Raw genomic sequence first — 12,713 nt, 5'->3', positions numbered from 1 at the left:
GAGTAAATAAGCGATAAGTTTCGGCCCGAAAACGCGAAGTCGATAACCGTGAAACAATTGGAGGCTTGACCTCGCCATCTTGAATTTCTCGTGTCGATCCGATTAATTGAAGGAAAGAGATCGAGAAACAATTGACGATTTGACCCACCGACCTTTCCCTGAGCAGCCGCAATTCCCACGTGATACCAAAGAATTCGCCCTTCGATTTCTCCTCGAACTCACCTCCTCACGGATGCTGAACAAGGAAAGTCACAAAGAGAGAAAGAAAGAGGGAAAGCTATTCGTGTAATCTCATGCTAACGATACGACGAGGCGATCGGAGTTCTAGACATCGATTTTTCCGATCTAACCTCAAATTCCCGGGTTCGAAAACGAAGCAGCCGAAATTCGGGACAATATTTGACCTGAATTTGATTTTTGACAAACAACTTGCCGTTTTTAAGATCGTTCGAGTATTTCGTTCCTTACTCCGACACTTATGTATGGGGCATTCCATCCTAATTCGATCAAACTCTGACTCTTACAGCATTCGATTTCTTTGTTAATTTTTAATAGCGTTTATTGAAATAAGAAAAACACTGTGTATTTATTTCAGATTCTCATTCTAAACAAATTTTGTGATAAAAATGGTTCAATATTAATTACCGCTGATTGGCGCACATTTGCAGTTGCTTACAAATTCCGATCACCACATCAGATCAGTAAGCATTCATAAAAATTTATCTCATGCCCGGTCTTGGAATCTATTTTATGCAAAGAAAAAATATTTAGATAATCTCAGACTCGATTGAAACAGTAAAAATATCCTTTAATGTGAAAAATAAAAAAAAATTAATTTTCACAAAATTTATTGCTTACAATTTTTATGAAAACACTTCGGTGAATTCCGTGTCTATACGCTAAAATTTATTTTCCATTGTATTCCTTTCGGAGTTTTTCCCTCAATTGCACGTACGAGAGTTTTTGTGTACTTTTATTTTTTAAAAAGTACTTTCTTATTGTTACACTAACGATTTTAGTTTTCGACTCTAACGATACTATCAAAAAAAAAAATGGGCCCATAAAAAATTAAAATCATTTCAATAGAAGAAAGTTACAAACTTTATTCGTATTTACAAATTAACCTGACGCCCTTTGATCGTTGTTTTCAACCTACGAAATCTCAGGGGTTTAAGGCTGCTGGATACCTACTGATTTTGTCAAACTACAGGGTGAAAGTTAATTAGACTGACGCCGCCCATCGGATTCCGCTTAACTCAGGGCTCACCGTATTCCGAGTTCACTTCCGCTGCACAATGGTCCATAAGGTAGAAACCCTTGTCAGAAACTCACGGGAAAGCCATTCGATCGACACCTGAGCTTATACCCCCGAAGATTTCGGAATCGTCTTCTATCGATCCCGAGTCAAAGTTATGTCATCCGTGAAATTCGCCTTGATTCGCAGAATTTCATCAAATTTACCTTTGGAAAAAAATATTTCCGAATAGTTCATATATTTCCAGAGTTTTAGTCGAGGAGTAAAAATTTTTGGTCAACGTTTTTTTTTCGGATATTACGTTTAAAGCGTTCGACGATATCTCTGTGGAATATTTCGCAGAGTTTTTAAATCCTGTAACAGCGATCGCAATGTGATAAGAAACAATCGCAAAGTCGGTGAAAAATATTTCGGTTGAGCTGCAGAGACTCGGAGCAGGTTATTTAATTCCCTCATTCGCCGCTAATCTTCGACTTTATTAACCCCAAAGGACGCGTCAAACTTATCACAGACGATTCGGTCCGTCTCCCCGTCTCACCGTCATCGATATCTCTAATTATTCATCAGATTTTACGCGACATTCGGTTTCTTATTTTCCATCAGCAGAAAGTCGCAGAAGAGAGAATAAATAATCGGATCAAGATCGTCTGTACTCATACAATATTGGTTATAATGCCTGATCATTGCGGAATTATGATCACTGATGGCTTGAATAAGAAAATATGGAAAAAAGGATATAATATGAAAGCCTGTAGTGCTTGTAAGAATCGTTGATAAGCAGTTTTTGTTCCTTGAATTTTGAATTCAATTTTTATCCCAACAAATTCTTCGTCACCTCAACGACAAATTATTTGCTGGAAGTAAATATTTTATTTCTATCCAACAGTAACTGAAAAGTGTATTTGCGACCAATTGAAATGAAATTTGGTCCTATTGGTTTGGTAAGATTCAAATTTTGATCATCCCACATGGTCAGTACTACCATACAAGTAATTGGTAATGAGTGTTTATTTTATATGGCTTCTGAACTTCGTCATGGTCAAGGCGCATGAGAGGCTACAAACGTGATTTCAGTATACTTTCCGATCATTTAATCATTTGAAATCCATTTACCATCAAGTTTCTCTTTCAGTCGACGAAGTGACACCTGGAACAATGACTTGAATTTCATGAAATCACGAATAGTGACAAGCAATTGGTCATGGACCTTCCGACATTAACGATTTTGAAAACTTGACGAACGGCCAAACCATTTACCAATCATAACAATGTGAACTCCAGTAAACTTTTTGATGATGTAAACATTTGGAATCCATTTACCATAAAGTTTCTTCTCCGGTCGACAAAATGACACCCAGAAAAATGACTTGAGTTGCATGAAATCACGAATAGTGACAAACAATTGGTCATGGACCTTCCGAAATGAACGAACTTGAAAACTTGACGAACGGCCAGACCATTTACCAGTCATAACAATGTAAACTCCAGTATACTTTTTGATCATGTAAACATTTGAGATCCATTTACCATAAAGTTTCTTCTCCGGTCGACAAAATGACACCCGGAAAAATGACTTGAGTTGCATGAAATCACGAATAGTGACAAGCAATTGGTTATGGACCTTCCGAAACGAACGAACTTGAAAACTTGACGAACGGCCAAACAATTCCCCCATAACGAGCCTCACTTATCAGTGTCCAAAGAATTCACTCTCCATTTTTCATCCATTCTTCCAGACACCGGACGAATACAGAGTGGAATACGACTTGCGCCGAGGTGCGGAGTACTCGAGGTTCCACGGCTACACCTACGATGGGATATGGGCCGTGGCCTTGGCCATACAGCACGTGGCACGACGGATACGACACTTTCGGCGCAATCAGACAGTCGCAGACTTCAAGTACCGCGATCAGCTCTGGGAGATGCTGTTTCTTGACGCCCTGAAGAACACCAGCTTTGAAGGCGTCACGGTGAGTGCCGAAAGCCCAATTCTCCTCCTCTCGAATCCTTTGCTTTCGGGATTTCATACGACTCCAAAACGATTGACCGAATTCTCGAACTGGCAAAAGCGTTTCAACAACTTCAACCTCATCCGTGAAAATCGGTCTTTGACTTCGTCTTACATTTTTGGGACACCGCTCGGCCATCGATTCAAGCGAAGCGCGTATATTGATATTCTTCTCCACTCTTCTCGGCCTCAGGATTTGGCCTCGAATAATCTTTACTAAAAAACCGCAAATCCGAATAACCAGGAATATCACAAACATCATTTATGTGATATTTTTAACCTTTATATTTATGTATTTGTGTTTTTTGTGAGTTAAGTATTGAATTAATTAGCCAAAAAAAAGTCAACAGTCGCAGGTTAACAGAATTAAAGTAATTTTACGTAAAAAATAATATAAATATGGCATATCATATTTTTTTGTAGTTTTATTGGAAAATATTAAAAAATTTTGATTAGCGTTATTTTTGATCGCTGATATCTTTGAAACGGTTGATCTGAGGAACTTTGATCTTCAGACGTTTTTTGTAGAGCGTGAAATTTCCTACAAATCCCTTTTTTCAGATTGTTGTTACGATGAACCGTTCCAAACTAATAAGAATTCAAAGATGAAAAAAAATAATTTCCCGTGTTATTTAAATGGAAAATAAAGAAATGGATAGAGGCAAACCTTACTATTGACATTAAAAGCTCATATTGGCGCAAAAATTTTTGTTTTCAGGTATACTATCAATTTTTGGACACCGTAAGAAAAAAAAAAAAAAAAAATTCGTCTTTTTTTGAAACACCCTAATATATGTACATATCAAAGTCAGCCAAGGAATATCTTGACTGTGACAACATAAGTAGGTCGGGACGTAGACTCGTCGACCGGGGTAAAAGAAGGCACCAAAGCCCCGAAGGAATCAAGTCTAGGGAATTGATCCTTCGAGGATCGCTGGGAGAGAATTTTGACGTCCACGAGGGTAGCCGAGAAGATCCGAGGCACGTTTCGTTCTGAATTCGCTTCCCTCTAAATTCGGATTCTTATGCTTTGCAAGAGTTACCGAGTAGAGACAAAATAGTCTAGGAAGTTTTAGGATCTCTGAAGCATGCGGGGCTGGCTATGAGGGGAATAAATTCCGCCCCATTTTCTACCCCCGCATCTCTCTGACACTCTCTTTCTCTCTCGCTCTCTTACCCTCCGTTTCTCAGACATCACATTTTCTCGAAGCGAAAGGGTTGCCGAAGAATGAACACGCCATTGGTCTCGTATCGTTTTTCGATTGATACCAAAATATGTCGCAGCGTAGAAAGATTAATTTTTATAATTCATTACACCGGTGAACAAGAATTTTCAGTCCGGGTTCTAGACGTTGAATTTTGATTTCTCCCACGTAACTGATAAAAGAAAAAACAATTTTATTAAATAAAGTTTGCTTGTGTAGAAAACAGAATGATACTTTAAATTTCAAAAAAAAATAAAAAATTACCTATTTTCTCAAACGTTTATTGTAAATAACAATTCAACAAACTTCAGTTTCGTATTTAAATTTTTGAATGAAAGTGAATTAAATGCGAAACTGAAGTTTGTTTAACTGATTTTAGATTTATATAAATATGAATATTAAATATATACTTCGGTCAGGGAAAATTTGACAAGTTAATTTGATTATGTAACTTGAATCATTTAGATGATAATCCCTGAAAATAAATTTTACTTGATTGTAAGCGGAGAAATTCGTCAATTGACTTGATGATTTGTTGGAGTAAACTGAAGCGGGAAAAAAAAAACTTTAATCATTTCTAAGTTTTATCGTACATCTCTTTTGTGGCAATTTGGGGTTGACAGTTTTCAACTCTAACGATCGCGTATTTTTCAATTTAAGGTGAATATGATAGCGCTTTCCGTTAAAAATATCTCTGATCTCCCCTCGCGTGTTCAAAAACCCTTGAAAGTATAAGTTAAGGTCTGAATTTATAGAGAACGTTCTCTATAACAGCTGGCACTTTTTTTCGCAGCGGAAATATTTTCCTTATAACTTTCAAGTTTCTCTACCATCACGTACGTAATTTATAGTTTAGAAAATTGCGGTCAAATGAGTATGAATAAATGATAAACTAACTTTTGCGTATTATTAATTTGTGTAATATCGATCGAGTATATTATTTTTCTACTTTGACGAAAACAAATCCAAAGATCTTGAATGAAATATTTTCAATGCCAACAAAATGACGATTGATTCGTAAAATCAATTTTTCAGCTTTTCTAGATTTTTATGCCGCCATTTTCATTCGCGTAAGTCTTTAAAAAAACCTTGTCAAACAATATGTTACATTAATTTCCGAAGAAAATTAATTTCTTGACTATTCGCGAAACATGGCGATCAAATACGACGATAGAAAAGTGTTGTTAATTTTTCTGCTCTCGTTCGTTGAAAGAAAAATCATTTGATTCGGCAAAAAAATTGGTTAAGACGATAATTAAAACGGTGTTTGAATAAAACCCGACGGAACGGAGTTGAGAAAACATTTTCCTCACCTCTCGCGGTGAAGTATGATAAGATTTGCGTACCTTGTGAAGGAAATCTAACTCGAATATCAAAGTCTGAAAGGTTATCGAAACGTCGCAACAACTCTGAAGTGAGGTGAATTTTTCGCTCGGGTTGCTCTACGGCTGCATGGAGACGGTTTTGCGGTTGATTTGAATCGCGGGTATCTGCAGTAAGTAGTTTATCGAATGCACATCAAATATCCCTGCGAGCGCCGAGTTCCATGGTGCCACTGTAGCCACAAAGGATCGGCAGAGGTAAAAGGCAAATCTGACTGCCGAAGGCGATTCCGTTGAGATACACACGAGGAAAAGTTCGGTTGCAGGACGAATATTTTCACAGCTTCGATTCAAAGGCCACTCGACGTGAATTTCAATGTGATTCACTTTCCTTTTGCGCAAAAGAAAAAAAAATATAAAAAAAAAAAAAGAAAATGATCAAAAATTGTGTAACACGTTGAACCACATATTTTCTCTATTTTTGAGTAGAAGATAAAAGAACGTATATTTAATTATTTTTTCAAAATGAGTACTTTTGATTTTCCATTTCAATTAATCAAATGAATTAGTAACAAATAACGAACAATCGATTCTTGAAATAAACTAACTGTCATCGTGTTATTACAAAACCGACGATTTTTTTTTTTTTTTCAATTGTATTTTTTAGTTACGTTTCCGAAGTAAATCGGCCCCAAGCTCTCTTGTAAAAGAAAAACGTTCCACTCTCATTTTTGGCTAAACATTTTCTTTATTTTTTATAGAGCGAAATCCAAAAATCTTAACGAAGTATGAAAAATGGTCTTCTGTAAGATAAGAGACAGATGCGTGACACATGACACAGTTTTTTATCAACAATTCTCCGAAGTGTAATAAATTAAAGTTAGTTTCCTTAGAAAGGAGTCTTTGTTGAACAAATGTCAAAATTTATGTGGTTTAATTAAAATTGTTCGCGTTCGTTTATCTAATATCGACCCACCACAATTACGGTTGAACAATTACTGCGCCGACATTTATTGCCATAAATCTAAGAACGACGAAGGTTTGAATTCCTACGGCTTTTATCGCGAGAATGGAAGTCGGCGTTTATCAATGCTACGTGAAGCTCAATTACGCATTAACCAGTTTCTCATCTGCTCGCATAATTTCTTGTACATGACAACAAGATTATATCTGCTATCTACGTTACTGGTAATTTTCACTGCGTGTATTATACTCCCGTAAAATTTCATCGTTATTTGTTTCAGGGTCCCGTGAGATTCTACGGGAATGAGAGAAAGGCGTACATCCTGATGAAACAGTTTCAAAGTAAGCATTTTTTCTATTTAAAATCATAAGCGAACGTTAACGGCTGGCAAGGATTTTAGATCCGGAGAATCGTTGAACTAAAATCTGGTAAAAGTTAATTCGAAAAGTATTATACTAGGTGAAATTGCTACAATCTTCTCGGATAAGTATTTCAAAGTATATTCTACGTGTAAGTACTATACTAATTTGACATTCGTAACTTTTGGAATGTTTCATCGCGAGTTCTAATAGAATCACGTTTTTGGGTGGAATTATTCATTCATCCTTTTTTTTTTAAACAAATCTCCGAAGGTTCGAAACCTACAAAACTCATGAAGAACCTTTCGCTTTTGATTCCGACAACGTCTGGCACAGTTCCCTTGAAGCAGCTAATTCGATCCCCTTGTTCAAGACAGAATGAAGTATCACACACGCGGTGACCTTAGACCGATATTGATCGGTACGACGAAAACAATTTCCGAAAACATAGTTTAGAAAAGGATATTTTCGAAAGATATCTCTGAACGAAATTTTCCCGCTGACTCAGTCCTACCACTTATATCCTGTGGTAAAAGATCACTGGAAACTTTGAATCAGGATCAGATGGATGCGATTCGATGGAAAAGGTGCCCGAGCGAATTCAGACCCTTGGACTATTTTCATCATGGGAATGACCGTGAAACATTTCACATACATGACGTGAAACGTGGTGAAATCTATACTTGTAGCTAAGCTTCCAATCAATCGATTCTTATAAATCGGGATGGGACGGTCGGTAATATTTTCTTATACCCCTGTCGTTTTTTCGCGGCGTGAGTATTGATCGAAAAGAGTGCTTACACGTATATAATATGTATATACACACAGGTGCGCGTGAAATATAACTTCCGTTCCGAAGCTTACGTATGTACGAAGGGCAAAACGCCAAACTGTTCCCCTTGCACGTAATAACAGTACCACGGTACCTTATACCTACAACCTTGAGGCGGGGAATGGGTGGGAATCAGTTCTTTCAATTTTCCAAACGGTAATTAAGGCTCGTCTCCAAGGGGAAGGAGAGAAGCCGGTAGGTAGAGATTAAAAAGTTTCCCCGGAGTAAAATCTACGCTTATAATCAGGACGACCGCGAGCCCGTGTAACTCAATTCCATTCGCCTCCGTTCCACTTGCTCAACAGTAAACGTCGGTTACCGTCTCCTCGCAACCTGGTGTAAAGCTTAATCCAACACCGGGAACAACCGCCGGCCAATAAAATAAACCCTTCTACCAGATGTTGGCGGTACGCAAACGGTACTCGGTGCAACGCAATCATGATCTACTTCTTTGAACTTGAAATTAAAGGTCTTAAATTAGCGGTTGGAAACGGTGTTACACCGGCCAGTTGTTCGTATTCTCAATGGCCTTGGGTTGGAAATTTGATGAGTCGACGCAGTGTGCGCGGCAAGATGCCCAACAGAGCTATTTTCAATTTTGAAGAAAGGCTCGACGCGCCGAGGAAATGGGGGGGAAAACGGGACCCTGGGGAAAAAAGGGGACCTCGTGATCAATCGGGATTCCGGGGCATAATGGGACCCTTGGGGAAAATAGCGTCGTGGCAAAAAGAAGACCCTAAGAACAAAATGGAAGCCCGAGCAAAAATGTGACTAAGGAACGAAATGAAATCTTGTGGTTAAGATAGAATCGTTGGAAAAAATGGGACCCTGGGTGAACCGAGACCCTGGAGCAAAATGGAATTTTCACACGGGCAGCCGTAGCTAGGAAAGAACAGGATCCTGGGACAAAACGGGGCACAGTGGAGTAATGGGACCTTTGTCAAAACTGCAACCCTGGAGCAAAATAGGATCCCAGAGTAATACGGGGAACTAATGGAAAATGGCACATTGGGGTAATACAAACCCTTAGAAAAAATGGAATCCCAAAAGCGTTGAGTAATTGGGATTTGAGGGAAAAAGGGGATCCTGAAACGAAATGAAACTCCGGTGCAAAACGAAAGTCTGGGGTTAAATAATCCTCTATGAAACAAGGGGACTCTGAGACAGAACGGGATACTTTGACAAAACGGGACTGTAGAGCAAAATGAGTTGTACAAGAGATGAACCATTTTTTTAAGCTCGCCAATTTCGCGCTGCTTCCCCTGAAGTGAAAAATAACACTCTATCTCAGCAAATTAAGTTAATGATAGAATCAAGCAAAGTGGTAAACTATAACAAACATTGAAAAGAAGAAAAACTATTTCGGCACATCGCAAATCGGTCGAATAGTCGTATTGGACATTGGAAACAATTAGACCATATTGAAAAAACTGTAATATTTGGAATGGTTTTGCTTTCTGCAATACCATTTCGTCAAAAGAATATTGCAATTTTATTTGTAGCGTACTAAAAAGAGTCTGGTGGAAAGAAAGTATCGTGTAGAAACGAAGTCCGTTTCAAATTTTAATGGTCGTTTTGTACAATTAACCTCAGTCAATGACTGTGGCATAGAACCCGGTGGATGGTATGTATGTGGATGGTATTAGCATAAGTTAACAGCTGCGAACACGCATACGAATGTTGAATAAGGCGGCGTCGTTCCAGGTGGTAGCGAGGTCAAGGTTGGCGAATATAACGGGGTCACAGGTGAACTGGATCTCACGAGGGGCCAGCCATTGGAGTGGCGAGGCAAGTCACCGCCGAAGGACAGAACACTGCATATTATCGAGCACTCGATGGTGAACACAACTATTTACGCCGTCTTGGCGGCAGCTGCCAGCGTCGGAATTGTCATGGCCGCCATTTTCCTTGCCATTAATATCAGATACAGAAATCAAAGGTACGATACCTTGCGTTTCACCCTTCATGTTGCGAAGAAAGATTCGCGCAGTGACGTAAAGCTGGTAAAATTTAAAAAATTTCTCTTTGTCGCGAGCGCAACAAATTCTTAACAAAAAACAGTTTTCCCATCGCATTAATTGACTTTCATCGTATTATTGGGATATGAAATATCGAAAGATGCCATCTGGCGGCAGAAAATTGACTGCGCTACTGTCCGTATTTAGTTACAAAAGTCATTCCTTAACCTGTATTTCGCTATTAGTTGACTCGATGTTACACGAGAAAACTGTAATCACTTGCACGATGCTTTCCGTCTCTTTATACTCCCACGATTATGGTTAAACCGTTGCTAAATATATCAGCTGATTCTTTGGCGCGACGCCATATTGGGTAGGAAAATCGATCGTCTTTGAGGTCCGTTTTTTCGTGGGATTGAAAGATATGCTCCCGCGTTTCAGGTACATAAAAATGTCTTCGCCGCATCTGAATAATCTGATAATCATTGGATGCATGCTGACGTACAGCAGCGTGATATTTCTCGGTTTGGACTCTCAGTTGTCATCAGTGACGGCATTTCCGATTATTTGTACAACGAGGGCGTGGCTTTTGATGGCTGGATTTTCACTCGCCTTTGGCTCGATGTTCTCAAAGACGTGGCGAGTGCATTCGATATTCACGGATGTGAAATTGAACAAAAAGGTGAGGCGAGGGGAGGTGAACAAGGCAGCTGAACTCCTCAGGCTAAATATACAGTCTTCGATTTTAATCTTGTGCAGGTGATCAAGGACTATCAACTCTTCATCGTCGTCGGCGTTTTACTCATTCTCGACTTGGCAATCATGACGACGTGGCAAATAGCCGATCCCTTTTACAGAGAAACTAAACAAATGGAGCCATACGTGAGTTTGGCAATATTCAGAATCCAATTATCGCCTAACATGTTCTCTGGTTTTCTGATTTCAAGCGAGTCATTAGAATATTTCCTGAACTGATATTATAAAAAAAATGTGTCGGTTAGAAGTCGTGAGATTTTGACGAGGTGACAAACTGGCAACTTCTTATTGCTTGTGAATTAAGCTATATTAAAAAAAATGACCACGAACGTGATTCTTTGAATTGGAATCCATTTTTGTTTTATTCCAATAAATAAAACTTGTAGCTATCGATGTGACACGTTCAGGCGATTTCGAATTCTCTAATTATGCTCATTTTTTTCAGAGTCACAGCGCTTTAAGTTTCCCAGAAAACAGTACTTGAAAGAAAAAAAAAACAATACAACATCCGAAGTTTCCTTAATTTTCCTTGATGTCCGCACAGCGGCAAGACTTATTTTAAAAACACTCGGATTCCATTTGAAAAAATTTCTCTCACGTCAATATCTCGACCACGATCAATTTCATAAAAACATCATCTTACCATTTTGAGTCCCCTAAGCTTTCCATTGAAATATGGCCCGATGAAACCGTTACTTTGAAGAGTAATCTAGTACGACTTGCTTAAAATGGAACAACCTGCATTCAAATAAATTCTCTTACTGATATTATCGTGAAAAAATTACGAAATTTTCAGCCTCATCCTTCCAGTGAGGACATCATCATCATTCCCGAAAACGAGTACTGTCAAAGCAACAGAATGACGATCTACCTCTGCAGTATATACGTCTACAAAGGTCTTCTTCTGGTAATACAAACTTGCCTCAACAACGATATTGAATCCGAATTTCTTTCAAATTATTTTCATCGTATGCTTTCTGATTTTTGAACCTGTGATTTTGGATTCTCAACTCCATGTTCCCTAAAAGACGAGATCAATTTGTGTAATAACTCAAATTTAGCGATCAAATTATTCACTAATAGAAAGATTGGGGCACAACATTAATCAAATTTTTTTTTTTTTTTTTTTCAAGCATTTTTCATCCATGTATCTATTTACCTATTCGTTCGAAAGAAATGCAATCTCACGGGGTCAGCGTACCGGAAATCATTTTGAAACAAGCGTTGACATGAAATGTTAATCGGTAACTCGGCATGTTTCATTTAATGTCATTTTACTAAAAACACTCATAGGTAAATATTGTGTTCAAAAATACAGTCGAATTGTATGAGTGATTTTTTGAATTCCATTAATTTTGCAAGGTATCAGATTAGCGCGCCACGGAAATTTTCTTTTTCGAAATAATGAAAAGAATCAAAATAGTTGAAATAAAACTTTTGAAGCTTTAGCCTTATCTGTTTTTGAATTCTAACGTTCCTGATCGCACAAAAAAAAAAAAAAAAAAATGCAAAAATTTCCATGACCCTTGAACCTCGGTGATTAATCAACCGTGTTGCATTGGTCACTTGACATTTGTAAATATAATATCCGCGCACCGTAAATGACCTCAATAATAAATGAATTATTTTGCGCTCTGGGTAGTAGCGATAAAGTATCTGGAATCACGCAAGGATTCGGCGAACAAGGTCAAGGATATTCTAGCAACCACTTTCCGCCCCTGAATCTAAATGTGCAAAATTTATTCTTCATTAGACGGTTTTGTTGCACAGATATTCGGGGCTTTCCTTGCCTGGGAAACTCGGCACGTCAGCATCCCGGCGTTAAACGACAGTAAATACGTTGGTATGAGTGTTTACAACGTTGTTATAATGTGCGTTACCGGAGCGGCGATAAGTTTCGTCCTTGCGGACAAGCAGGACGCGATGTTCATAATCCTCGCCGTTTTCATCATCTTCTGCAGCACGACGACTCTCTGCCTCGTCTTCGTGCCGAAGGTAATTTTAATCTGTTAAGGGGATATACGGAGTGAATTCCTAACGACTGCACGCTCCGT

The 12,713-nt window shown here is 38.4% G+C and overlaps 1 protein-coding gene across 5 annotated transcripts in view; it reads left to right on the top strand.

The window, feature by feature from the left end:
• The window catches only part of LOC107225931 (gamma-aminobutyric acid type B receptor subunit 2), a 188,139-nt gene that overhangs the window by 156,143 nt on the left and 19,283 nt on the right, over positions 1–12,713 (top strand). For 3 of the 5 annotated variants that reach the window (XM_046730732.1, XM_046730731.1, XM_046730730.1), the window contains exons 6-12: positions 2,992–3,225; positions 7,035–7,095; positions 9,635–9,884; positions 10,345–10,585; positions 10,663–10,785; positions 11,456–11,566; positions 12,430–12,654. In XM_046730732.1, coding sequence (XP_046586688.1) covers positions 2,992–3,225; positions 7,035–7,095; positions 9,635–9,884; positions 10,345–10,585; positions 10,663–10,785; positions 11,456–11,566; positions 12,430–12,654 — 1,245 coding nt within the window. The remainder of the gene's footprint in view (positions 1–2,991; positions 3,226–7,034; positions 7,096–9,634; positions 9,885–10,344; positions 10,586–10,662; positions 10,786–11,455; positions 11,567–12,429; positions 12,655–12,713) is intronic. The other 2 variants (XM_046730734.1, XM_046730733.1) reach the window with 1 other exon arrangement.

Source organism: Neodiprion lecontei, chromosome 2, assembly GCF_021901455.1.
Source record: "Neodiprion lecontei isolate iyNeoLeco1 chromosome 2, iyNeoLeco1.1, whole genome shotgun sequence".
Classification (NCBI taxonomy): Eukaryota; Metazoa; Arthropoda; class Insecta; order Hymenoptera; family Diprionidae; genus Neodiprion; species Neodiprion lecontei.
The sequence above is the reverse complement of the archived record's forward strand: the minus strand, read 5'-3'. Positions and strand labels throughout refer to the sequence as shown.